Source organism: Schistocerca cancellata, chromosome 4 (genome assembly GCF_023864275.1).
Source record: "Schistocerca cancellata isolate TAMUIC-IGC-003103 chromosome 4, iqSchCanc2.1, whole genome shotgun sequence".
Classification (NCBI taxonomy): Eukaryota; Metazoa; Arthropoda; class Insecta; order Orthoptera; family Acrididae; genus Schistocerca; species Schistocerca cancellata.
In genome coordinates, this window is record NC_064629.1 from 26763414 (window position 1) to 26790462 (window position 27049).

The 27049-nt window shown below is 39.6% G+C and overlaps 1 protein-coding gene across 1 annotated transcript in view; it reads right to left on the reverse strand.

The window, feature by feature from the left end:
• Positions 1–5199: 5199 nt before the first annotated feature.
• LOC126183325 (annexin A1-like) overlaps positions 5200–27049 on the reverse strand; it is a 67454-nt gene continuing 45604 nt past the window's right edge. The window contains exons 4-6 of the mRNA XM_049925187.1: positions 23477–23613; positions 5430–5584; positions 5200–5308 (exon numbers count right to left, since the gene is read on the reverse strand). Of these exons, the coding sequence (XP_049781144.1) occupies positions 5200–5308; positions 5430–5584; positions 23477–23613 (401 nt within the window). The remainder of the gene's footprint in view (positions 5309–5429; positions 5585–23476; positions 23614–27049) is intronic.

Sequence of the window (27049 nt, forward strand, 5' to 3'; positions counted from 1 at the left end):
AAGTTTTTCCACTGTTCAATTGTCCAGTGTCTATGCTCCTTACACCAAGCGAGGCATCATTTGGCATTTACCGGAATGATGTGTGGCTTATGAGCAGCCGCTCGACCATGAAATCCAAGTTTTCTCGCCTCCTGCCTAACTGTCATAGTACTTGCAGTGGATCCTGATGCAGTTTGGAATTCCAGTGTGATGGTCTGGATAGATGTCTGCCTATTACACATTACAGCCCTCTTCAACTGTCAGTGGCCTCTGTCAGTCAAGATACGATGTCGGCCTGTACGCTTTTGTATTGTACATGTTGCTTCACATTTCCACTTCATTATCACATCAGAAACAGTGGACATGGGGATGGTTAGGAGTGTGGAAATCTTGCATACAGATGTATGATACAAGTGACACCCAATCACCTGACCACGTTCAAAGTCTGTGAGTTCCGCAGAGAGCCCCTTTCTGCTCTCTCATGATGTCTAATGGCTACTGAGGTCACTGATATGGAGTACTTGGCATTAGGTGGGAGCACAATGCACCTAATATGAAAAATGTATGTGTTTGGGGATGTCCGGATACTTTTGATCACATAGCAATATTCACTGCTGCCCTCCCAGGGGACATCACCTTATAGTCAACACCTTCAGTGCCATGCAGAGAGTTTGCATACTTTGTTGAAGTCAAAAGCTGTGCTGGCCATAGTGTAGCTATTAGCAGGGTGACCCAAGCTGGATTGGTCTCGAGTAAGGAGCCAGATGAAGTGTATCCCACCACATAGGGCAAGGAGGGCGCTAGAGGTGTAGTGAAGCCAACTTCCCTAGAGGAGTAAACCTAATACAAATCCTGGTCCTCCAGGTTGGGGGCTGGGCATGGGGCTAATAACCCCATAGAAAGTATATTACGGAAATTCAACAGAGGCCTGTAGCGTCATGGTATGTGACGACAATGCCTCAGCCTGGAAAAATGAAAGAAATAGCCAATGAAATTTTAAAATTTCAATATGATGATGTAGGGCTACAGGAAATAAGATGGCAAGGAAATGGGCAGATAGATAAACCAACTACTCATTGGTATATATTGGACCAGAAGAAAAATCAGACCAACTTGGAACAAGATTAATAACAACTTCGGATGGTAGGAAAATCCTATTAGAATGTGAACCCATAAATGAAAGGGTGTGCAGATTCAGATTGAGAGGGAAATTTAGTATTGTATCAATAGTGAATGCACATGGACCAACAGAGGAAAAAGAGCATATAATTAAAGAAAAGGTCTATCAAGACTTGGAAAAAGTATGCTGGGCAGTACCTATATGCATGACCTGATGCTAGTAATAGGAAATTTTAATACAAATATAGGGACAAATGAACATCCATATGGAGTTTTTAGAAAATGTTCACTACATGAGGAAAACAACAAGAATGGAGACTTACTATGCTATTTTGCAGCAAGAAATAATAAGTTTATTAAATGGGGTCTGAGCACTATGGGACTTAACAGCTATGGTCATCAGTCCCCTTTTATTAAAAGTACCTGCTTCCCACAAAAAAGAATCCATCTGGGTACTTCGAAGTCTGCAGTCAATGGAGTAGTCAATCAAATTGATCATATTTTAGTGATTGCATGCCACTCCATGTCAGATATGGATGTATGGAGCTTCAGAGGATCAATCTGTGACTTGGACCACTTTGTGATAAAATCAGTCTTGAGAGAGAAACTGTCACTAAGGAATGGCAACAGAACGGGAAAGATGATGAAATGGAATACTGACAAACTGAAAATCCATGATGAAGTGAAAAAAAATACTGAACAACACTAAGTAGGAAGTTGAGAAATGAAGAGACTGCATTGGGAGTAGACAAAAGGTGAAGCAGGATTGAAAAAGCCATTAAAAATGCTGCAGAAGAAATAATAGTCATAAGAAAGAACAGAAGAATTCAGGAATGGTTTGATGAAGATTGCAGGTCAGCAGTAGAGGAAAAGAACAGGGCAAGAGCAAAAGTGCTACAGAGAGAAAACACAGAAATAATGTGGAACAATATAGGGAATTAAGAAGAGCTAACAGACTGGGCAAGAGAACGAGAAGAGAATAGACTAAGAAGAAATTTCAAGAACTAGAAGAGTTAAAGGGACAGAGTGAAATAAGAAAGTTCTATCATACTGCAGCCAAAATAAAGAACAGATTGCAGCCAAAAATAATGGCATGTTCAGTAAAGATGGGAAAATGATAAGGGAGGAAGAACAGATAGTGGGAAGATGGCCAGAGTATTTCAAAGGCACATTAAGCACCAGCCTGGAAGATGAAGAAACAGCTGCACAGGAAGAAAGAGTGGAGCTGAAAGTAGACAATGATGCCAATGAGGCAAGAAAGCCAACACTACAAGAGGACTCCCAGGCTGTGCAGAAATCAAAAAACAATCAAGCCCATGGGGAAGACAGCATAATCCCCAAATTAATAAAAGCAATTGGTGAGGCTGTTATAAAGGAACTGCAGACATTAATATCAGTTATGTGGGAAACAGAAACTATGCCGTGTTATTGGAAAACTGGAATAATAACCCCCCTTTTATAAGAAAGGGCGGCAGATCAGCATGTGAAAGCCATTGTGGTATAACACTCCTAAGCACACATTATAATACCTTCACAAGTATATTAAACAAAAGGATACAGAAGTGCGCAGAAAACATACTAGGCAAATATCAGCTTGGCTGTCGACAAGACAGAGGCACAACTGATTAAATTTTTTGATAAGACAAATGATGGAAAAGTTCTATGAATATGATATAGATCTGCATTTCCTATTCATTGACTTCAGACAAGCCTCTGACAGCATAAACCAGCAAGAACTCTACAGAGTACTGGAAGAAGTTGGTATATGTGCTAAACTAATAAGACTAATCAGAATGACAATGACAGAGACAAGAGGAAAAGTAAAGGTCCTTAGCAGAACAAGTGAAAGCTTTGACTTTAATAACAGCATGAAGCAAAGTGATAGTCTCTCCACTTTTCTATTCAATATAGTCCTGCATAGTGTAGAAAATAGAAACAGCAAAAGATGCTCCATGTTTATGAAAACTAGCTACATATGTGTATACGCTGATGCCATTGCTGTAGTAGGAAGAAATATCAGTACACTCCAAGAAACATACCAGGCAATGGGAACAGAAGCCTTAAAAATTGGCCTCATAGTAAATGAAAACGAAAAAAAAAAAAAAAAATGGTAATGTCACAATCTGATGCCAGAAGAACCCCAAAGACCTAAACATCAATGGGAAATGCTTAAAAGGAGTGTACTCTTTTAACTACTTGGGAGTCCTAATAACAAATGATAACAGTATTGGAAAGTCTTTAAGGGAAAGAATACAAGCAGGAAACAGAGCTTACTTTGAAAATATGCAACTTTTCAGAAATAGCTTTGTTACAAGTAAAACATAACTGCTAATATATAACTCCCTAGTCCACCCAGTCATCACATTTGGGTCAGAGGTGTGGGTCATTGACAGAACATGATAAAAATACACTAAGAAACTTTGAGCAGAAAATACTGTGCAAAATCTATGGCCCAATAAGGAAGGAAGAAGGCTGGAGAATACACTACAATGCCAAATTACAAGTGTTAATGCAATTTAGGGACATAGTAAAATTTGTGAAATCACAGTGAATAGGATGGCTAGGACATGTGGAGAAAATGGCAGAGGATAGAATACCAAAGAAAATGAAAGGTGTGATCCATTCAGCTAGGCAAAAAGGGAGACCTAGAAGAAGATGGATTGATAACATAATAGCGGATCTCACCAGTATGGAGTCCGGGGGTAGAAAAGAGCAGCAAAAAACTGAGAAATATGGAGGAAGATCGTTGAAGAAGAAGAAGAAGAATATTCACTTCTATGATACATTTTAAGAGAGACAGTAAAACATAAAGAATAATGAGTTCTTCAACAGTGACTGGGTAGCACTACTGTATGGCGGTAGCACACAGCAGTGGCCAGGGTAGCACATGAGACAGGGAAGTCAGGCAATGAAGACATAATGAACAAAGGTTTCTTGTATTTTACTGTCCCTGTTAGTACATATCTCTGAACCTAGTATCACACTTGACTAATTCGGGACTGATCTATTAAATGGACACGTAACAGTTTACTTTAAAAATAATTTTGTTTGTAATGGGAAACAAATGGACACTTTCTGTTGACACTGGGCATTGCATGAAATATGTGATGGACAGTATTTGTTTGGGCTTACTCCAATTACACATTACAAGAAGGAAATTTAAAATATCAGTGGAAGTACAAGAGAAAATGCTTGTGCAAACTCTTAGGAGAGAGACCCAGAATGTTTTGGAGTTATGTGTTGGCTGATGAAAGATGTATGTGTCGCATTGAAAAGTAATGCCTCTGAATTTTTAATGTGAAAATCTTAAAGCGTTTTAAACAAAAGAAAAGTTATTAAGATTCTACAGCTTTCTTCTTCATGTCTACATATTTGCAGCCTTCTACTGCTAGAGGCACACGGCGATGTGCTATGCAATTTATGAATGGTGGGCTCCATGTGGTTCCCAAGTCGTGGAGCGACTGTAAACCATTAAATTATCAAATATGCAGCAAGCAACCAGTCGCAAAGTCATGTTTTATTTATTCACTTTTGCAAATTGATTTCAACTGATTAACAGCCATCATTGGTGCTTTCAACCAATATGTGCCCCGAGTAGTAATACTGTCTTAAGCAGCAAACAACTTTATGTTTAATGATGATGGCTGTTAATCAGTAGAAATTGATTTGCAAAAGAGAATAAATAAAACATGATTTTGCGATGGTTGCTGCATATTTGGTAATTTTGTGCTATGCAATTGTTGGTGTATGAGAAACAGCATGTAGTAATCGTATTTTGAATTAGAAGAGTTCATCCACACATAGAGCATCCTCTCCTTCAGCATAACAATGCGAGACCACACATGAGTGATGTGACATCTGCAGCACTCTGATGTCTTGGGTTCACTGTCACTGATCATGCTCCATACAGTCCTGACTTCGCACCATCCAGTTTTCATCTGTTTCCAAAACTTGAAGAACACCTTCAAGGACTTCACTTTGACAGTGATGAAGTGGTGCAAACAGAAGTGGGATTGTGGCTCAGATAACAAAATCAAATATGCTGTAGTGACAGTATGAACTCAATGGTCTCCCATTGAGAGAAATGGGTCATTGTAATTATTAGAGACCCATTGCTGATCTATCGCACAGCTGCTCATTCTGTGAAGGAAATCTGCTGGTTAAAACATGAGGACACAACAAGAAATATTGCTCTGTTCCATCAATGTATCTGAATATGTTAATTTGTATTTTAAAAGAAATGGTTGTTACAAAATATTTAAAAGTAAGTAAATAAAAAACTTAAATTACCGTATAGCACTAGGGCGTGTTGGAAACATTCTGTCACAAACTCATTTTGTATTTTTTCTTGAATGGTCTTCCCAGTTAATCTATGATATGCTTCAAACATTTTTTTAAGGTGACTGTAGCTTCGACTATTAAGGAAGGTGAACAATACTGCTGCATCTGAGGCATACTTAATCCCAACTCCAGCTGCTCTTAGAACCTGCAAATATTTTAATACAAATATTAGTCTGCAAGAGGTAATCCAATTGAAATGTGAAATGTAACATATGTCTCTCTTTTTAAAATTTATGTTTATTGTTTAGTTTAGTCACACAGTAAAAATGTACAACACAAGCTAACTTATGTTGCCTCCATTTATACTGCTATAGTATTTAAATTAATTTATTTTGTGAATGGTACCTTTGGTGGGTCTGATTTTAAAACAGATTTTTACATTAAAATTTTGTTGAACAGATTAACATCATCAATATATATTAGTAAATGGTAAGTGCCACCATTCCTTTGTAGTGGTACCATGATTGGGATTAGAACATTGTAACTGAAAGACTTAACAGATTTGTGGAAATTTTTCAAGAATAGCTGGTGTGAAGTGCTGGCTGTGGAATATTCTCTCATTGTTTGTTGGGTCACACTCTTTTTGTTTGCCACTGGTGCTTCTGTTGGTTGCTGGTGTTTCCACTATCTGCACAGTAGCCAACCTCCTCCTGGTCTTATAGCAAGATGGAACAGTCTCTTCAAAATGTGCTAATTTATTATTCAAATTGTTTTACCTTTTTTAATGTTTTTTTACAAGAACATGGCATTTAATATGTAAACTAGAACTCTGCTGACAAACTTTCAGAGGTTATTCAGGAATACTTTCTGAATATTTTGATATAAGGGACTCACAGTCTATGGCGGCTTCTTACAGACTAATAATGAAATTCAAATTTATTTGGTTTTGCACCACAGTCACCATTGTTTCCGTGAAAAGATCTCCACAACAGTGAAGGAGTCTGCAATAAGTAATAAGCAAAACATACAACACACAACACAGAATATTGCAACCTTAGATGAAATACATACACTTTTATCACAATGCATTCAGTCTGTTTTGTCTACATAGCACATAAAAACTGCAGAACTGTTCCATTACAGGTATTGTTTTAATTATCAGCCAGGCTGATCATGGCAGAGTGTACATTGACACACAATTGACTGTCTTATATGCTCAAGATTTCCGGGCGTAGTATGCCAAACTTTCATTGTTATTGCCTTGAAGGAAACAAACGCTCATTAACATTTACAGCCAAGCAAAACAATATGCAGCTTCACCCATTGTATGGCCAACAAATCAGATAAGTATGAAATCAAATTCTTGATTGTTGCTGATGTAGTGATGTAACATGTACCTATACCTCTGCAAGGAGAATGCACATCCATAAAATAAATTGAGAAGAGAGTATGTTGTCTTGCACCTCCCAGGGGCATTTCAAAACTAATGGATGTAAGTGATGACACACAACTTATTTACATTTCTTTATCTAGCTAAGAAACTGCAAAAGGATCTAGTGTCAGTAGCAGGAAAAATAAACAAGATGCATCTGAGATTCCTGTAATGGGGTGGCGACACCTACAGTGTGCTGACATGAGGAAAGTTTCCAACCGATTTCTCATACACAAACAGCAGTTGACCAGCATTGCCTGGCGAAAGGTTGTTGTGATGCCTCGTGTAAGGAGGAGAAAAGCGTACCATCACATTTCTGCCTTTGATAAAGATTGGATTGTAGCCTATCGTGATTGCGGTTTATCTTATCGTGACATTGCTGCTTATGTTGGTCGAGATCCAATGACTGTTAGCAGAATATGGAATCGGTGGGTTCAGGAGGGTAATACAGAATGCCATGCTGGATCCGAACGGTCGCATATCACTAGCAGTCAAGATGACAGGCATCTTATCTGCATGGCTGTAACGGATTGTGCAGCCACATCTTGATCCCTGAGTCAACAGATGGGGACCTTCACAAGAAGACAACCATCTGCACGAACAGTTTGATGACATTTGCAGCAGCATGGACTGTCAGCTCAGAGAGCATGGCTGTGGTTACCCCTGATGCTGCTTCACAGACAGGAGTGCCTGGATGGAGTATGCAATGATGAACCTGGGTGCACAAATATCAAAACGTCATTTTTTCGGATGAATCCAGGTTCTGTTTACAGCATCATGATGGTCGCATCCATGTTTGGTGACATTGCAGTGAACTCACATTGAATGCATGTATTCGTCATCGCCATACTGGTGTATCACCCAGCATGATGATATGGGGTGTCACTGGTTACATGTCTTGGTCACCTCTTGTTCCCATTGACGGCACTTTGAACAGTGGATGTTACGTTTCAGATGTATTACGACCTGTGGCTCTACCGTTCATTCGATCCCTGCGAAACCCTACATTTGAGCAGGATAATGCCCGACCGCATGTTGCAGGTCCTGTACGGGCCTTTCTGGGTACAGAAAATGTTCGACTGCTGCCCTGGCCAGCACATTCTCCAGATCTCTCACCAATTGAAAGTGAAAGTGTCTGGTCAATGGTGGCCGAGCAACTGGCTCCTCACAATACGCCAGTCACTACTCTTGATGAACTGTGGTACTGTGTTGAAGCTACATAGGCAGCTGTACCTGTACATGCCATCCAAGCTCTGTTTGACTCAATGCCCACGTGTATCAAGGCCATTATTACGGCCAGAGGTGGTTGTTCTGGGTACTGATTTCTCAGGATCTATGCATCCAAATTGCATGAGAATGTAATCACATGTCAGTTCTAGTATAATATATTTGTCCAATGAATACCCGTTTATCATCTGTATTTCTTCTTGGTGTAGCAATTTTAATGGCCAGTAGTGTACAACAAGTGGTTCGGTCAATAGGTCACCATTGCATGTTTTCTTCACTATCTTGGACTTGGTGGCAGTAAATGAATGAGACATCTATAGCACAGCATCAAACCAACACATGAAAAAGAATTTCGTACCACAACAAATGAAGAAAGGTAAGCTGGTAAAGTGCAAAGAAGAGAACACCAATGAGAACAGCAGGCAGAAGATGAAGTTGCATCACAAAGACAAATGAAAAGAAGGAAAAAATGTTAAACCAGCTTCTGAGATGCAGCAACATTGGCGACTGCCATGAAAAATGCCGTTAAGCATCATACAAAAATATGTGGACAAATAAAAATCTCACATGTGGAGTGTTGTTACTAGATAAAGAGAGACTTTACTGAAAGATGCCAGCAAATCAAATGCTAATATGTGTCTCCAAATAAATAATTTATGTAAGATACAAGTTTTTTTTGTTCAAATCACAAGTAAGTTGTAGTAAAAAGTGTAATTTATTACAGGATACAGAAATGACATTCCTGAGATCTGAAAAAGGGCTGCAGGAAACTAGACAGATTTACAGAATCCAACAAGGAACAATACTAAAATAAGTGTTACTGTGTAGACCAAATTGTAGAGGAGATCTCAGAAGACCAAGGAAACATTGGTAACAACTTCTCCTGTGGCTACAATGGTGAACTGCCTAGTCTTTGAAAGCAGCAGCAGCAGCAGCAGGAGCAGAAGAAGAAGAAGAAGAAGAAAAACTGTAGTTTACAATAATTTCAAGCATATTTACTGAGGTGAACAATAAATAGTAATTTATAGTTGAATGAACAAATAAAAGAACTACACTATTATGCAGTATTAGAATGAAATTTACTTCTATAAGATATTCTTGGATTTCATGCTACATCATTTCTGGGTAAAGCCTCAAGGTTTCGATGATTACCACCACTGTCTTCATCAGAAGCAACTGATGTCATGGCTCCTACTGCAGTGGCACCATATGAGGTATGTCAATCAATCAGAAGCCATTCACATGCAATATAAGGTGACATTAGCAGTAGCCATGAATGTCAGTTGTTTCTGGTGAAGATGATGTTGGTAATTATTGTAAACTTGATGTATTATCTGAACTGATGTGCAATATTGCTGACTGACTAAAAGAATAAAATAAAATTCAATAACATTTTAGCAATTTTTATCCAAGAATCAAAATGTCCCATTCTTGTAATTCCAGGAATGTCCCATTCTCTGATACTCTGGTGCTAACTACTGCACACTCTCATGACCTGTCCTCTAAGCACTGAGCTACCATATTTCTATAATTTTGTAACAAAGCAGAAAAGCATATACAGAAAAAAACCTCACCCAGAAAATATATAGCAGTTGTACCTAAATGGATTCATCATGTGTGTGGGAGAACCGAAACTAGTAGCAGGAGGAAGGCTGTTGTACCCTAGTCCTCAAGAGAGAGAGATTTCAAGGATACTCATGCCCCAGTGCTAAGGACATGCATCCTATACCAAAAGGATGACCTCAGTAAGGAGAGGGCTAAAGTAGTTGTAGACACTTCCCTATAGCCATAAAGAGGAGCCCAGTGCATGTTCCTCACCTGTGAACAATTTTGAAGCTGCTGTACACACAAACCACACATTAAACTGAACTATTAACTTAATGTAGAGCAGGCATCTGATGTGGGAACTTGGCTTTATCACACAGCATTGTAAATACTGTACATATGACTAATAAATGTTAGTAACAGGAAGAGATGGAGAGATCATGCATTTGTTCTGTGTGTGAAAGGTAGTTCATGATAGGTCATTGTGGATATAATTAAAGTGCTGTGGCATCTCAGTAAATATTTGATTTATCATATCAAGACAATGCTGTGTCCTGTTGATCTTTCACTAGACTGAAACAAAATACAGTGAACATAAGGGAACATCAATGAAAGAATAATCCAAGTGAGTGAGTGCTATTTGACTCCAGCATCCAACTCGGCAGTTGCAAACTGAAATTTTTCATCCCAACTCAATACAACCAATCCCATGAGCCACAATGTATAAGGGGCAGTCAATGAAAATGAGATAGGTGGAAAAGAGCAAGTAAACTTTATTATTTCAAAAGTAATCCTCATGTAACTGTTGATACATTTATCACACTGTGAAACAATACAGTCAATGCCTTCATGGAAAAATGTATACAGTTGCCTACAGAACCAAGGTTGTACCTAGGTATGAATCTCTTCATCTGAAGCTAATTGACAGCCATGAGTGTCTTTCTTCAGGGCTTCAAAAATTTTGATGTTGCAAGGAGAGTGTGACCCTATATGGAGTATGTGGAAGGGCTTCCCAGCAAAACTTCTACTGCATAATTGGAATGACCTCAGCATTATGTGGGCATGCATTATCCTGCAACAGAATGACTGTTGCTAAGGTAGTTTCAACTACAATGCAGAAGTTTTCCTGGGAAGTCCTTCCACAACCTCCACACTGTCCCAGTCTCTCACTGTGTGATTTGTGGGTGTGCATTGCCCTGCAACAGAATGAAAGTTACCAAGTTTGTTTCAGCTACAATGCAGAAGTTTTTCTGAGAAGCCCTTCCACATCCTCCACACTGTCCTTCTCTCTCACCATGTGATTTCCTTATTTTTGAAGCCCTGAAGAAAGACATTTGTGGCTGTCAGCTTGCTTCAGATGGAGAGGTGCACTCCTGGGTGCAGGCAACCACAAACACTTTTCCATGAAGGTTTTGACTGTCCTGTCTCTCAGTGGGATAGATGTATTAACAGTAATGTGATTACTTCTAAAGCAGTAACTAGTGTACTTATTTTTTCCATTTGCCTTGTTTCCATTTGAATGACTCTTATAGTTCCCAACTAGCATCTAGATTTGCTACTTATTTGGACCTACAATATTTAGATGTGTTTTGGAGCCCCTCAGAACCAGAAAGAAAGCCAATGGGCACTTGGTATGTTTGGCAGGGGGGCCTCATATGAGATTTAGAGGAGGCCCTTCCTGCAGCTGCTGTGTGTGCAGGGTGCAGTTGTTTGCAAGTTGGGGCTCATGTTGGCACCAACAATGGGTCCCAGCCAAAGGCTTCATCAACTCAGTGATGGTCTTGGGGCAGATTTCTGGAAATGTGTTATCAAATGGGGATGCTCCTTGATAGGTCAGTCCTGCACTACACAAAGGAAGAAGCTACCCAGGCAGCAGAGAACTTGTGGAGTGCACACGCACTTTTTTCATGTTAGGCAGTAGTTTGAAGTACTCTGATTTACACTCGCCAGATGACCTGCAGATAAAGAAATCAGACTGCGTTCAGAGTAAAGGTACTGTCAGAACTTTATCAGTAAAGTGTCAAACATTTCATAACAAAGTTTCAGAATTTACTACCCTCCAGGAAATCAATTGTGCTCAAATTATTCTCAGGACCTAGAGCAGGCTGAAGCCTGAACTAGAAAGCTCTCAGATATTTAGCAATTAATGGAATATATATTGAAAATCCAGATTAGAAGCCATAGGAGGGGGAGCGTTTCTTGCAGTTGACAAAAATATTGTCTCTGTTGCTGTCCCTAGACGTCCCAGTATATACTCAATAGGTTAAAGTCACCTCCAACTTATACTGCATGGTCTGGATATGTCAGTGCTAATGACCATCTTTGAATGACTCTAAACCTGTCATAACAGAATCAGGTGGCCAGTTAAAACATCCTAGAACTAACCTGATTTCAAAAAGACCTGTTATATGTGACAAGATAATTTCAACATGACAGTGAAGTGATCTGGTCACATATAACAAGAATTAACTTGATTTCACATAGACCATAGATTTGTGACCATGATGTCATCATAGCAACTATTTTTACCAAAGTTAATAAATCAATCAAGAAGAGGGTGCACAAATAATGACAGGGAAAAAGTTAGTAGACATTTGTGTGTCTGTTATAAGATTGATGCACAAATCATATAACAACTAATACCATCATACCTTAGCAAAAGATCTTGCTGAGAACCTGAGAAAATATTGGTCCTATGTAAAATAGTTAAGCACCTCTGAGGTTTCCATCCAGTCACTCATTGAACACACTGTTGCAACAATTGAAGATAGCCAAAGGAAAACCAAAGTTTTAAATTACATGTTTAAGAAATTGTTAATGGAGGAGAATCATACTGTTGTTTGACACTCACACAGACTGACATAGTAATAGGCAGCCCTGGCAAAGAGAAGCAACTGAAAATGTTGAAAACAAATAAGTCACCTGGTCCAGGTGAAATCCCAATTCAGTCTTACAGAGTACTCTAGGCTATTGGCAAGCACAAAGTCCCAATTGACTGGAAAAAAGCTCAGGTGACTCCTCTATAAAAATGGACCCAAAAAATTACAGACCAATATCTTTAAAATTGGTTTGCTGCTGAATTCTCATAAATTTCCTTGAGACAGAAAAGTGTCTGCCCATGAATCAGCACAGTTTTAGAAAGCACTACCCTTTTCTCACTTGATACCCTGCAAACTGTGGTTCAAATGGCTCTGAGCACTATGGGACTTAACATCTATGGTCATCAGTCCCCTAGAACTTAGAACTACTTAAACCTAACTAACCTAAGGACAGCACACAACACCCAGCCATCACGAGGCAGAGAAAATCCCTGACCCCGCCGGGAATCGAACCCGGGAACCCGGGAGTGGGAAGCGAGAACGCTACCGCACGACCACGAGATGCGGGCACCCTGCAAACTGTGGATGAACAACAGCCAGATTCCAGATTCCCAGATTCCCTTGCAGATTGTTAATGAAAGTATGAGCAAAGGAAAAAAACACACACACACACACACACACACACACACACACACACACACTCTTGGCTCAGCAATTCATGATGGCAGCTGTTACATTTGCCAATATTTCTTTCACAATAATTCTAGAAATTGACAATGGTAGCAGCACCAGTCAAGGGGCAGGTTGCGAGATGCCTGTACATTGTTCTTATATGAAATGAATCCAGTTTTTGAGTGATATTTAGCTTGCAAATTGAAAAAATCACAGTCCAACCCAAACTTGGGCATAATTTTTTAACATAAAGTTGTGGCTCAAGCTATGTTTGGGCTTGGTTTCCAAAGTGTTTAGTAAAAGAGCTCAGTACACCATCCTCACTGGTAAGTCTTTATCGGAGACACACATACTGTGCTAAACTAATCAACTGTAGCCAAGATGACTGTTAGCTTCAGAGAGGTAGACTGGTTAAACTACTCAATTGTAGCCAAGATGGCTCTGTTACTTCAGAGAGGTGGACGTGTTCACATCAGATAGTCTTTCCCTTAATCCTCAAGCAGGCATGCAGCATACTTTGTACACATGAAGTCAAAAGCTGTCATTATGCTACCAAGGGAAACATGTATGAGTTAATCACAGTTTAATTTTAGTTTATTTTAACAACAATATGGAAACTTATATTACAATACTAATTTGCTTTTTGATTAAGTAAATAAGAATCTTTCATATCATTCTATTGCCGCAGCTGACATATCAATCTATTCCAACACTTTTTTAAGCACATGCTGAACAAAAACACACTTTCATTGCAATATAAAAGGAAAAAGGCTTTACATATTGAAGTATCAGTTATCACAAAGTTCCTTTCATCTACACAGTTAATTGTCTCATGAATTTTCAGGAAATACTTTACACTTCTCACATGTATGCACTGTTTTTATGTGTCCTTTGCAAACAAAGCTATGGCATGAGTTACACTTTATGGTAGTAGATGTGTTTCTTGCTCATCCACATGTCACACACTGACCTCTTTTTCTTGGTGGCAGGCTCCTCAGTTCATTCAACACATTTCATGAGGAAAGTTGCAATGTCAGCAGAAAGTGAAGGAATATTAGCTCTTTCCACTAGTTGCAGCTTCATAAGAGACAGTGCTAAATCTTTCAAGGAAATTATTCTCTTCTTTTTGGATTTGCCTCATTTGCACGAAAAATTATTTGAGCATTGATTCCAGCTATACCCATTAGAGCATAGAATACCCGTGCTCTTGTATGTGCAAGTGCTGAATAAACCTTCATTAAGTGAAGCTAGTGTTCATCATTCACCTAATTACACCTTCTTCTACGTGACATTTTTCTGGTGGTGACACTGGTTATTGAAACTTGTGAACTTGTGATAGCACACATTATCAATGACACAGTGGCTCCCATCAGGCCATGACAGATCACGAGAAACCTGAGTTCGAGCCATATTCGCAGTGGTTAGACACTGGACTCGCATTCGGAAGGACGACGGTTCAATCCCGCGTCCGGCCATCCTGATTTAGGTTTTCCGTGATTTCCCTAAGTTACTCCAGGCAAATGCCGGGATCGTTCCTCTGAAAAGGGCACGGCCAACTTCCTTCCCCACCCTTCCCTAATCCGATGAGACCGATGACCATGCTGTCTGGTCTCCTTCCCCAAACATCAGAGACAGAAGAAGAAGAGGACATTACGATGACAGCAAATGTGTGCCACCACATGAGCCATCCTTCCGGGGTTTCTGGTGATGATGGCCAAGATCCAAACAAATGGCTGAAGGTATATGAGCATATAGCCAAATTTAATAAATGGGATGACACCGTGTGTTTGGCTAACGTATTTTTCTACTTGGAGGGCACTGCCAAGCAATGGTTTGAGAACAACGAGGAGAAGTTCACAAGCTGTGAAGTATTCCAGGTGGAACTGCACAAGTATTTCAACAACACACAATGACAGAAGTGCAAGGCTGAAGATAAATTAAAGTGCAGGGCACGGCGTCCAGGAGAAAGTAACGCATCCTACATTCAAGACGTCTTGGAGCTGTGTAAAATAGTAGATCCTAGAATGAAGGAGGAAGATAAGGTTGCACATCTGATGCAGGGTGTTGCTACTCCTGAATGAGGTTTCGACAGCAGACGACTTCATAAAATGGTGCCAGTATATCGAGACAAGGCATCAGAAAAGAATTACATGCAAGAAGTTTGAACAGCTTCCAAATGTCCTATCAATGTCTGTGATGAAAGAAGCAACTGATTTCACAAGTGTTATTTGTCACATAGTGAGAGAGGAAGTTCAGTAGGCACTTGGATTGCACAGTGAGCAAAAAACCGAGACACTTCAAGAGGTCATGAGGGGGAAAGTGGAACAGACATTGAACCCAATCTCTCGTCCTACATTTCCCTTTAAAACGGTGAAAAATTTGATACCCAGACAGAGTTACATTCCTACAATGCCACACTAGGAACCTGTTTGGGCACCAAGTTAGACTGACCTCTGGAGGACCCAGGATAACCAACCAGTATGTTTCCACTGTGGACAACTGATATATGTGGTGTGCTATTGTCGAGAAAGCCAGTGGATATTTGATGATGCCCACACCAGAAGACAGCCAACTCCAGGATGACGAAGATGAACAAGAAGATATGGGGGCAGGATGACGTGGGTCACCATCACCGCTATCTAGCCACTGGAGAGGACACTCCCCAACACGCTAATCAAGGTCTCCATCGCTGTTTAGAAGCTCCAGCCGATCACCTAGCCGCCGCAACCAAAACTAAAGGGTGCGACCTTCCTTGGATGTGAGGCCTCCATAGAGAAAAATCCTCCACTGTCGCTTACTACAAAAATGACAGGAAACTACGTCAATATCCCCATGGATGGCCAACCAGCCCAATCTCTTGTGGACTCTGGAGCACCATATTCAGTCATTTCGGAGGAGTACCATCACCAGTTGCAGAAAACTGTATTCATAGACAACAAAACATCTCTGCTGAAGGTGGCTAATGGGCAATATGTAAAACCTACAGGAAGATGTATCATTCGTGTGGGTATAAGTGGCCATACACCACTCAAAGATTATGAGATACTGTGGACAGGAAGATGTGCATCCGAGTGTGTGGAGACTATGTGTGCTGGATGAAGTGATAATTCCCAGTCAGTGCTAGAAAGGTAGGTATCACGTGTCCTTTCATGCATCAACCCATGGATCTTGTAGTGGAATGTAAGAGAAGCATACCACTGAAGAATAACTTGGTCATCCCACCCTCGTTTAAGAACAGATTTGGTGAATTGTGGATAGTTAACTGTCGCCAAGAACTACAGGTCCTTCCAAGATGCATGTGCATAGCAAATGCTGAGCTGTTAATTGAAGAACAGCTGAGAATCATAGAAACCTCCCATGCTGAGTCTGTGGGCGAAATTAGCGCTACCATTATGAGACAAGATCTTCTATCTCGACTATAACCAGATCTCACTAAGGAACAACAGAAGAAGCTACTTGCAATTCTTCAAGAGTTCTCTGAATGCTTCAATCCACAGGTGAAGAGCAAATTAGACAAGTCGACGGTGAAGCACCGGATTAGCACAGGAGACCATCAACCAATAAGCCAGAGAGCATACTGTGTGTCAGCAACAGAACGTTGAATAATTCGTGACGAGGTAGAGAAGATGATGAAGAATGACATCATTCAGTCTTCACAGAGCCCATGGTCATTACCAGTGGTCCTTGTCAGGAAGAAGGATTCCAGTTGGCACTTTTGTGTTGGTTACAAGAAGCTTAATAAGATAACTAAAAAGGAAGTTTACCCTCTTCCACGAATTGATGATACACTAGATTGTCTGAAGGGGGCTAAGTTTTTCTCAACCATGGACATGTACTTGGGATACTGACAAATTGAGGTAGATGAGGCTGATCATGAGAAAACTGCATTCATCACCCCTGAGGGCCTGTATGAGTTTAAGGTAATGCCATTTGGTTTGTGTAATGCACCTGCAACTTTTTAACGGATGATGGATAATCTTGTAAGGGACCTGAAGTGGATGATGTGTCTTTGTTATTTAGATGACATTATAGTGTTCTCAGAGACATCTGATGAACATATAAAATAACTGAGGGCCATTCTTAAGTGTCTACAACAAGGTGGACTGAAACTTAAACCAGGAAAGTGTCTCTTTGGAGCAAAGGAAATCAAAATACTTGGACAACGTGTGTCAAACTAAGGTGTGCGGCCACACCCAGAAAAAGGTGAGCTCTATAACGGAATTTCCTATTCCTAAAAGTATTAGAGATGTGAGAAGCTTCCTCAGATTATGTTCATATTACCATCATTTTATCAGACTTTTGTACCTAAGCCGGGCCACTCCTAGAGTTGTTAAAAGCTGATGCTAAATTTATCTGGGATGGTGCTCAACAAGATTCTTTCGATGTGCTGCAAAAAGCTCTGATGACCCACCCTGTATTTGATCTCTATGATGAGAGAACACCTACAGAACTACACACAGATGCCAGCAGGTATGGGATCGGTGCTGTTCTGGTACAAATTTTGGATGGAAAAGAGAAGGTTATAACCTATGCTTCTAGGACACTTACAAAAGCTGAGAGAAACTACTCAGCTACAGAAAGAGGATATCTTGCTGTGATCTGGGCTGATTTCGATGGTATCTCTATGGAATGCCATTCACAATTGTTACAGACCATCATTCACTTTGTTGTTTGACAGGTCTTAAGGATCCAACAGGACGACTCACCAGGTGGGCACTAGGTCTTCAAGAGTATGACATTACCATAGTGTACAAAAGTGGAAGAAAACACCAAGATGCCGACTGTCTCTCAAGAAACCCTGTGCAAGACCATGAACCTTTGATGCAGACAGTGACTGTCTCACTGCACTCCAGGATCTCTCTGCTGAGCAGAAGGAGGATGCCAAGGTATCTCAAATTATGCTTGCCATAAATTGGTCAGAGAATGTGAAATGACAATTTAAGGTAGTTAATGGATTAGTTTGCAAGAAAAACTTTGATCCATTTGGAAAGAGATGGCTACCAGTGATTCCTAAACACATGCACTTAGATGTTCTACAGAAATTCCATGACATACCTGAGGCCAGACATCTAGGATTTATTAAGACATACGATAGAATCCGCAAGAGATTTTTATGGCCAGGTTTATTTAGGAGTGTGCATCACTATGTGTCGCACTGTTGAGAGTGCCAGAGGAGAAAGGCAGTTCCTCAGAAACCACCTGGCCGACTCATACCAATTCCACCAGCCGAAACGCCTTTCCAGAGTGTTGGGATGGACCTCCTCAGACTATTTCCAACGTCTGCTAATCGCAATGGATGGGTTGTTGTTTGCACTGATTATCTGACATGCTATACCATTACAAAAGACATGAAAACGGCTGAAGCATCTGAGGTAGCCAAATTCATCGTGGAAGACATTGTATTAAAACATGGTGCCTCAAGGTCGTTAATTACAGATCAAGGGAAAGTTTTACAATCGAATCTTGTGAGACAGAGATAAACCGTCGGTGCAACATTACTCATCACATGATGACTGCCTACCCTCCGCAAACTATCGGGCTTACTGAACGCCTTAATAAGACCTTTGTTGACATGCCATCAATATTCATCAATGTTGAGCAGAGCAACTGGGATGAGTTGCTACCTTTTGTGCCATTTGCCTACAACACTGCCAAACAAGACACCACAGGATTTATGCCATTTTTCCTGGTGCGTGGGCGTGAGGCGACTACGGCAATGGATACTGTGTTTCCATTACATCCTGATGACGTGGCTGATGACTATATTGGCCAGGTGTTAACCAGAGCTGAGGAAGCTTGGCTGTTTACTCAACTCCTCATGCTGCAGGCTCAAGAAAATTATCGCTGAAGGTATGATGTGAGCCACTGCCCTGTTGTGTACCAGCCTGGTGACCTTGTCTGGATCTTTACTCCTGTTCAGAATGTTGGTGTCTCTGAGAAGCTCCTCAGGCGCTACTTTGGACCTTATAAGGTTGTAAGACAGTTGTCTGATGTTACTTATGAAGTTGAAGATTTTGACCCTGACACAAGACGATGAAAGATCAGAGATATGGTCCACGTCCTTTGAATGAAGCCGTATAAGTATCCTGCAACCCAGGGTAAATTCGAAGCTCCAGCGACAGGCAGCAAGCGGAAAGGTGACGAAGAGTGTAGTGGCAAAAGAAGTTCTAAGAAGATCACTGCCAGGGTGAGAATCAGTCATAAGAAGTCGAAGTATGCAGGACCAATGACTTATGCAGGACCAATGACTTATACCCAGACTAGGAGGACATAACACTAAGACACTGTTCTTGTAAGGAGGGGGCAATGTCACAGAAGAATCTGAGTAGCTCTGTGGTGTAGTAGTTTGATACTAAACTGTTACATGGAGGGTCGTGAGTTCCAAACTCACCTGGACTGTAAAATTTTAATTTCTATATTTGGTTCGAGTACATTCAAAAAGTATTCACAAATGTCAAGAATCATTGTACCAGAATGTTCTGTAGCTGTATATATACTGTATGTGTTCTGGCCAGAGGCAGTTTGCTCTGCACTTTTGCAGTGGTTAGACACTGGACTTGCATTCGGGAGGACGACGGTTCAATCCCGCGTCCGGCCACCCTGATTTAGGTTTTCCGGGATTTCCCTAAATCATTCCAGGCAAATGCTGAGATAGTTCCTTTCAAAGGGCATGGCCAACTTCCTTCCCCATCCTTCCCTAATCCGATGAGACCGATGACCTCGCTGTCTGGTCTCCTTCCCCAAAAACAACCAACCAACCAACCTCTGCACTTTTGTATATGCAAGTGCTGAATAAACCTTCATTAAGTGAAGTTAGTGTTTGTCATTCATCTAATTACACCTTCTTCTATGTAACAGTATATCTGTCTTATTTTGTTTCGGCACATAAGAAACTAGCAACATATCATTCTGAAAACCAAATAAAGAGGAGTGGATAGCCCTACATTTCCCAGGTAAAATTTTTTGTGGGGTCTTGTGTTTCTTTTTTCTCAATGTGCCAATGTATGTTAGTCGCTTTCTCAAAAGGGAGTTGGCTAAGGAAGAGCTAGTGTACCAATTATCCACTGTAATGTTTCTTCCCAAGCCTTCAGTGTGTGTTGCTAGCCTTCCTACAATATTACAGGGAGAATTAGAAACATCGTCTGGTCCTTTAGGTTGTTTTCCACAATATACATCAATACTACTAGTGAATAATGTTTTAGTATCTGCTGAAACAAAAATCTCTATCCCTTACTCCACTGGTTTGTTCGGGATATACTGAACAAAAGCTTGCAAATTTTCGTTTACTGTCAAAAATTGTCCTACACTATAAGCGTTCTTGTAGTTCACCACAAAGGCATCCAATATGTGCCTTATTGCAGCAAGTTTATCAGTTAGTCTTCTTTCTTGCCTTGTACTCTTGTTGTCAAAATGGATATATCGTAAAAGGAACAGAAATCTTCTGTAACTCATCATAGCTCTCGTACTCTACATACCAGTATCACCTGCTGTCCACAGTTCAATGGCATTTGTGTGCTTTGCTTTCTTAGTCCTGATGAGATACAGCAATCATAACAGTGCTGTTATTTCACACCTTGTAGTTTCCTCAGCATCCCTGTCTCTGGAATAATGTACACATTCTTTCTTAGATTGAATGTATATTTTTGTGTATTTTACAATTTCATCAATCATTTCCAGGCTAAGTATTGTCCATAAACCCTCTATTTCACTTGTGAGCCCTCTGGCAACATGTGTAGGCTCAGGGAATATTTTCACAATATTTTTTTCTTTTTGGGTTTGAAGTCACATTAGGACATATTTTATTCCATTTACATGTTTTGTCCCTCCCAATAAAGATACCACCAGTGGATAGTGGCTCTTCACAGTCATCATTTGAATCATGGACTTGATCAGAATCTGAATCGTGGTCACTTTGTGTGATAAATTCCTCTTTTTTCTTCAGAGTCATCATGATTTTCATTGTCTGGTACAGAGTTGAGCTGTGGATCCTTGTTGAGTAACCAATCAACATCGTTGTCTGTCAGCTTTGATCTTGCTCTGCACAGTGATATAACTGCTTGTTTTGTGTTATCTTTTGATTCAATTAAAAAGGAACAAAATAAAAGTGAAGGAAAAATTACTTTTGAGACCGGGCGCATGGCGTAGTTTGCACACTAAGATAACACTCGCAGTTTAATTTAAATTACTTTAGCTCATGTGAACCTATGACAACGCAACTTCTTACTGTGCTAGCTTAAACAGTAATGCAGAAATAGGTAGGTGCTTACTTCTGTAAACTGACAATGGAACTGTGCACGACAACGTTTTTTGTGTTTGGCGCACTTTGTACACAGGGACACCTGCTCGAGGGTTGAGACACCTTTTATTCTGTTTCACCCAGTACACAAATATGAGAACATGAAAACATTTAGTAAAGAAATCTAGAAGTGCTGATAGTAGAGCCTCTCAGATCTCTGGACCTAAATAATAACAATAACCTTGTTTGGTCAGAAAACATCCTTGACTTACCTAAAGCAATGAATTAAACAGTATTTGCTGTTTAAACTAATGCAGGTATTTGAGAGAGAGACATAACCAATGTTAATTACTTAAATAAATTACTTCTGTCATGTGGTATCATACTCTGGAAAAACTAAGTGCAAGCAAAGAAAGTTGTTATTACACAATAGGGATTCATCAGAAATGCATGTGAGTACTCTGAATCAATTTATGGAAAAGCTAGGATTTGCTACTAATCCTGTTTGCTTTTTACTGTAAAAATCATATCTGTTCAATGTACAAGCAATATAACTTGTGTCAGTGACAAATAAAAACTCAAATTTATACGAAAAGGAGCTCCTCTATCCTTTTTAGCAGTTGCTTTCACACCACCAAAGGATTCTCAGTAAGGTGGTTCCACATTAAATAAACAAATTGAAGCAACAGAGGGGAAATGAAACTCTTTAACATTCGCTAAATGTGTGTATTATGCACCAAAATCTTTTTTCCCCTAGGACTTACAGAAAGAACTGATGACAGGCTTCAGAGCAGACTTGTACATTGGTTAATAACATTTCCACTCTCATTGAATCAAACTTATCATAAAATTCTATAAACTTGGGATTGTAATATATGAATCAGTGAAATTGAAGAAATTTGTAATACCCAGGCTTGTTTTCACCCCGATATTTTCAATTGTATTGATATACTGGTTTTCCATCAGTACATGTGTCATGATATCTTAATAGAATTAAGATTTTTAGACTCAAGAAACGTATTTACAGTTATGCGAGAGTTTGGGTAGTGGCTTTCCAGTTTAACAAAAAATTACAACCTTCAAATTGACCATGTGATTTTACTCTTTTATGAACAACAGGTCTGTTGGTCATCAGCTCACCAATTTAAAACTGTTTAATCGGAAGCAGTCTGTAGGTTGCAGTTCACTGTTTGTCGTTTCGCAAAGTCAGTTGCCATATAGAATGTATATAATAAAACAACAAAGACTGATGTTAAGCAAGGCCATCAACTGGATGCCATACAGTTGACTGTAAACTGGAATTTGTCAACAAATGTGACAATATCAAGTTTAAGGTGTTAAGTTCAGAGTTCAGTATAATGTTGTGTTGCATTTTTCTGGAGTATTTATTTGTGTTTATATGTTCCATTAATTTATTTTATGTTTTTTGCTCAATATTAATGAAGTGCTAGATGACATCTACTTTTCTCATTAATCATTTAGTCTCTTAGGTGCCAAATTACTTCAGAACAATACATGAAAAATGTGGCATTCTGCAGCTCTGAATTCTTCATTTCCTAGAACCTGTTTTTTTTTTTCACCACTGACATTAGGCAGTTAATGTAACTGTATCTAACACATTATGTTACAGCATTCTTGTTCCTAAGCAAATGGACTTGCTACAGTGGTAACATCAGTTCCCATCATATTACCAAAGTTAAGCATTGTTGGGCTCGGCAACCACTCGGATGGGTGAGCATCTGAGTACAGTGAGCGCTGTTGGCAAACAGGGTGCACTCACTCCTTGTAAAGCAAATTCAGGACCTATTTCGCTCTCATAAACCAATGGCAGCCAGGACAATGGTGTACTGTCCACATGCCACTCCATATCTTCATCCTATGAAGCCTACAGGCTGAGGATGACACGGTGCTCGGTCAGTACCCTCCAGCCTTGAAGGCCTGTCTAGACAGAGTTTAGGTTTTTATGATTGTTCCTAAAGGCAGCTAATTGTTTTAGGTTAATGAGAATCTCAGTGAAACTTTTTAAGCTTTTGCGATGTGAAAAATTTTCTTGAAAGGTCATAATCTTGTACTTGTCTATTTATTTGTAAATTGGAGATTACGGTATTAATTATTATTATCATCTCTGTAGTGTACTTTCTCAAGAATTTTGACTGTATTATTTACCTTGGCATCTTCTTCAACTTTCTGATGATCTACTTTAAATGATTCATCTCTGTCTGTCTTCAGCAATAAAGCAATTATCTTCTGAAAATGGCCGTGCACTTCCTTCTCTGCTGCATCATCTAGTTCACACCTATACACTGAGACAGAGGAAAATCTTTGAAATAACGTGGCTGGAAAAGTAATAAAAATGGAATTTTTATGAATATTTTACTTGACTTGTGTTGTGTTAGAACAGTTTGTGTTTATAGGTCAGAATGTACAAAGGTAAGTAATAGTGTATGAAGTTTGGCTTAGTGCATTGGTAGCAGTGACTGCCACCTTATATATCCTGCCTGAAAAAAATGTATGTGAATAGTTCTGTAGTATCATTCATAATGTAACTAAATGAGAACAATAACAAGAGATAATGAAATGACTAACACATCACACGTGTTAGTCTTTCCTGTAGTACGTCATTTGCTCACTTAACACACTTAGCATTGTTTTTTAATGTCAATGTGTTGTTTACATCCTAAACAGACATCTTATGTTTTGAACTGAAAACTGCATAATATTTGAGGTATGCGTAAAAATTGCAATGACTTTTTGGATAAGAAATTAACATTATTTTCTCAATTAGGAGAAATATAAATAATAAATGAAAAAACACTATATTGCTTATGTTTGACTGAATTAATTTATTCACGTTAACTGGTTTTTGGCTTATGAGGCCATCACCAGGCTTTAACTGACATTCATTGCCAGAACCTACTAAATTATTCAAAGATGACATTAAATGTGTAAGCAATTCATGCAAAAGCATGTTTTCTGATTTTGAATCAAAACTGTTAACTGATATGAACCCAGTGCCTCCTAGACTGTACGGGCTTCCTAAACTGCATAAGCACATGTGCCATATGGCAGTTGCCACCAGTGTCTCTCTTGCCTTTTGGCTCTGGTCGGATGGAGGTTTAGTTTGAAAGACCCACTGATTCAGTGTGTTGTGCATGGGATAAGCGACCAATACCTGCTTGCATAGGGCAGTGGTGTGTGGATCTCTGGCAGCGACACGGAGGTGGAAGTGGGTTGGCAAGTGTGTTTTGGTGAGTTCTGCTGTAGACAACCACAAGTACGTTGTGCTGGGTTTTCCATTCCTTGAGGGAATTCCTTGACAGTTTTCTTGAATGGCTCTAGGCTTGTGTTCAAATGTTAACTCAGTTTCAAGTGTTGCAAGGATCAGTCTGGCAGTTACTGAATTTATTTGGGTGTTGCAATTGTGATTAAATTTTCATGTGGTTTTAGGTGCTGCTCAGATCAGCTGGGCAGCTGTTGAATTCATTTGAGATGATGTAGTTACTGACTGAATTTCCATGGATTTTAACTCTGCTGTACAGATTAGCCAGGCAGCTGTTGGCATGGTTAATGTTGCTGCAGATTTTGTGGGTTTCGCACCATGTAGGTATCATTTGAACATTCAGCCACTATCTGCTTCATAGTGACCACCTACAATCAACACCATCATCTGCTGAATGCTACTTGTAAATAATAACTTTTAGGTCCCAGAGGAGATTTAATGGAACTGCACAGTACCTTTTTGGAAGCAACTTGAGGGGCTATGTTAATCCAGGGTGTATGCAACTGCCTCGACAGTATCGATTCAGCCTCTCAGTGCCCACTGCAAGCAATAGTACACGACACCAGGAAAGGAACCTGGATCACTGGCATCAGCTTCTCTTCACTTAAAAATGTAGTACTTGGCTGATACCTTGTGATCATCATAGAAGAGTGTGGAAGTGTTCAGGTTCTAATGTATGCCATAGGCGTGTAGACCAGTGGGTTCATGAGGGAAGTGGGTGAGTCATATTTTGGTCCAGTATCATATATGCGTGTCAAACACACCTCATGATTATCAAGGGTAATTTGAAGGCTGTGCAATATTGGGACAAGATCCTCTAACCTATTATCCAGACCTACAGTCTATGTTACAGCAATATTTCCATATTTCATGATGATAATAAATGAGCGTGCCATGTCTTCCTTATGTGCATGTTCTGCCAGGAAATAGGAATAAACCAAGTGGAATGGAATGGTCCCATTGTTTCAATCCCTGCTTCCCTTCAATCTAAGCCCACCCAAATTCACAGATTTTCAGCTAGTACAATACTTTTGAGCAATTTATTATTAAATAAATTGCAGTCCTATGGATTTACAGAAAATTCTGCATCATTGGTGAAATGTTGTTTAAGGTTGAAGTTAATGGTGCAGAGTCTGCACACTTCCCTGTACATATTGATGCCCCTCAAGGTTCTGTGCTAGATCCAGTCAAATTTATATTAATGACTTATCATATTATTATTATTGTTGTTGTTATTATTATTATTATTATTATAAATCATGATACAAGCATTGCATGCAATGTGATAAATATTTCATTCTTACCTGGGAAATAATAAGTGACCAATAGTTCGAGCAGTATACTGTTTTAACCGAGGAATGGGCCACATCGACATCACTGGACTGTGCTGATATAAACTTTTCTCAGGAACACTGCACAGGCCGCAGAGGATAGCAGTATTTATGTATAATTGTTTTTGTTACATCACATTTGCAGGGTCTTAAAGTGTCAAGCTAAGTGAAACTGTACAGAGGTTTATTACATCTAGCTATGCCAATCTGAAGTCATTTTGGAGATTTCCATATGATCTAATTCTCCTTGCATCCAGCTGCTAGCTCTTCTGATGGTGAGGCCTAGCTAGGAAGTGGCCTGTTCTTTGAATGCTGCAGAAGATCTAAAAAAAACTGTGTCTGAACCTCACCTGTGCAATCTCTAGCTATATGCCATGAAGCAGTTGTCATGGAGAATTAAGCAGATGATTTGGTTCTCTTCTTGTACTCTGCTGCATGTCTTTGAATTGGTTAAGATGCAACACCAGCCAGGTAATAAAGTTTCTCAGTTGGAATTGGTCATAGATCTGTAGGTTTCATTTAGGGTGCAGGCGACTTCCTTGGCAATTGTTGATTTATACCATACTGGTCTATCATACTCATCAGTGGAGAAAAACATAACTAAATCTGTAGTTTTCAATGATTGTTTGGCTCCTGAAGTTGTGCTGCTTAATACCAAAAGTATGTTATTTCTACTACTGGTCTTCAAGTTTTTGTTGGAACAATATTTGTGGGCAGTTAGAACTTGATCTAGAGTATCTCCAAAATTAGTGCAATTAGCACTTTGCCATGGTATTGTCAGCATCCTCAAGGCTTCCCAGTTGTGACGATGAGAGATGCATACCTTCATTTTGGTAGCATTTGGCTTGAGCTGGTTTTCTATGTAGTACTGACCTATGTAATGCAATGAGACAATCTGCTTGCAGTTACATTTTTGCTGATGCTTCGGAGGTCTGAATAATGTCAGAAACAGTGAAGATATTGATATCTGAAGTAGATCAAACCCGTGGTGCAATGTGTCAATCATGACTGCAGATAGGTTCTACATATAAAATTGAATCACAAAATCTAAATGGAACTAGGTCTACTTGCTGTTAACTTCCTTGGGATAATGAATGAATCAAACTTGTTTAAACATATAGAAAAACT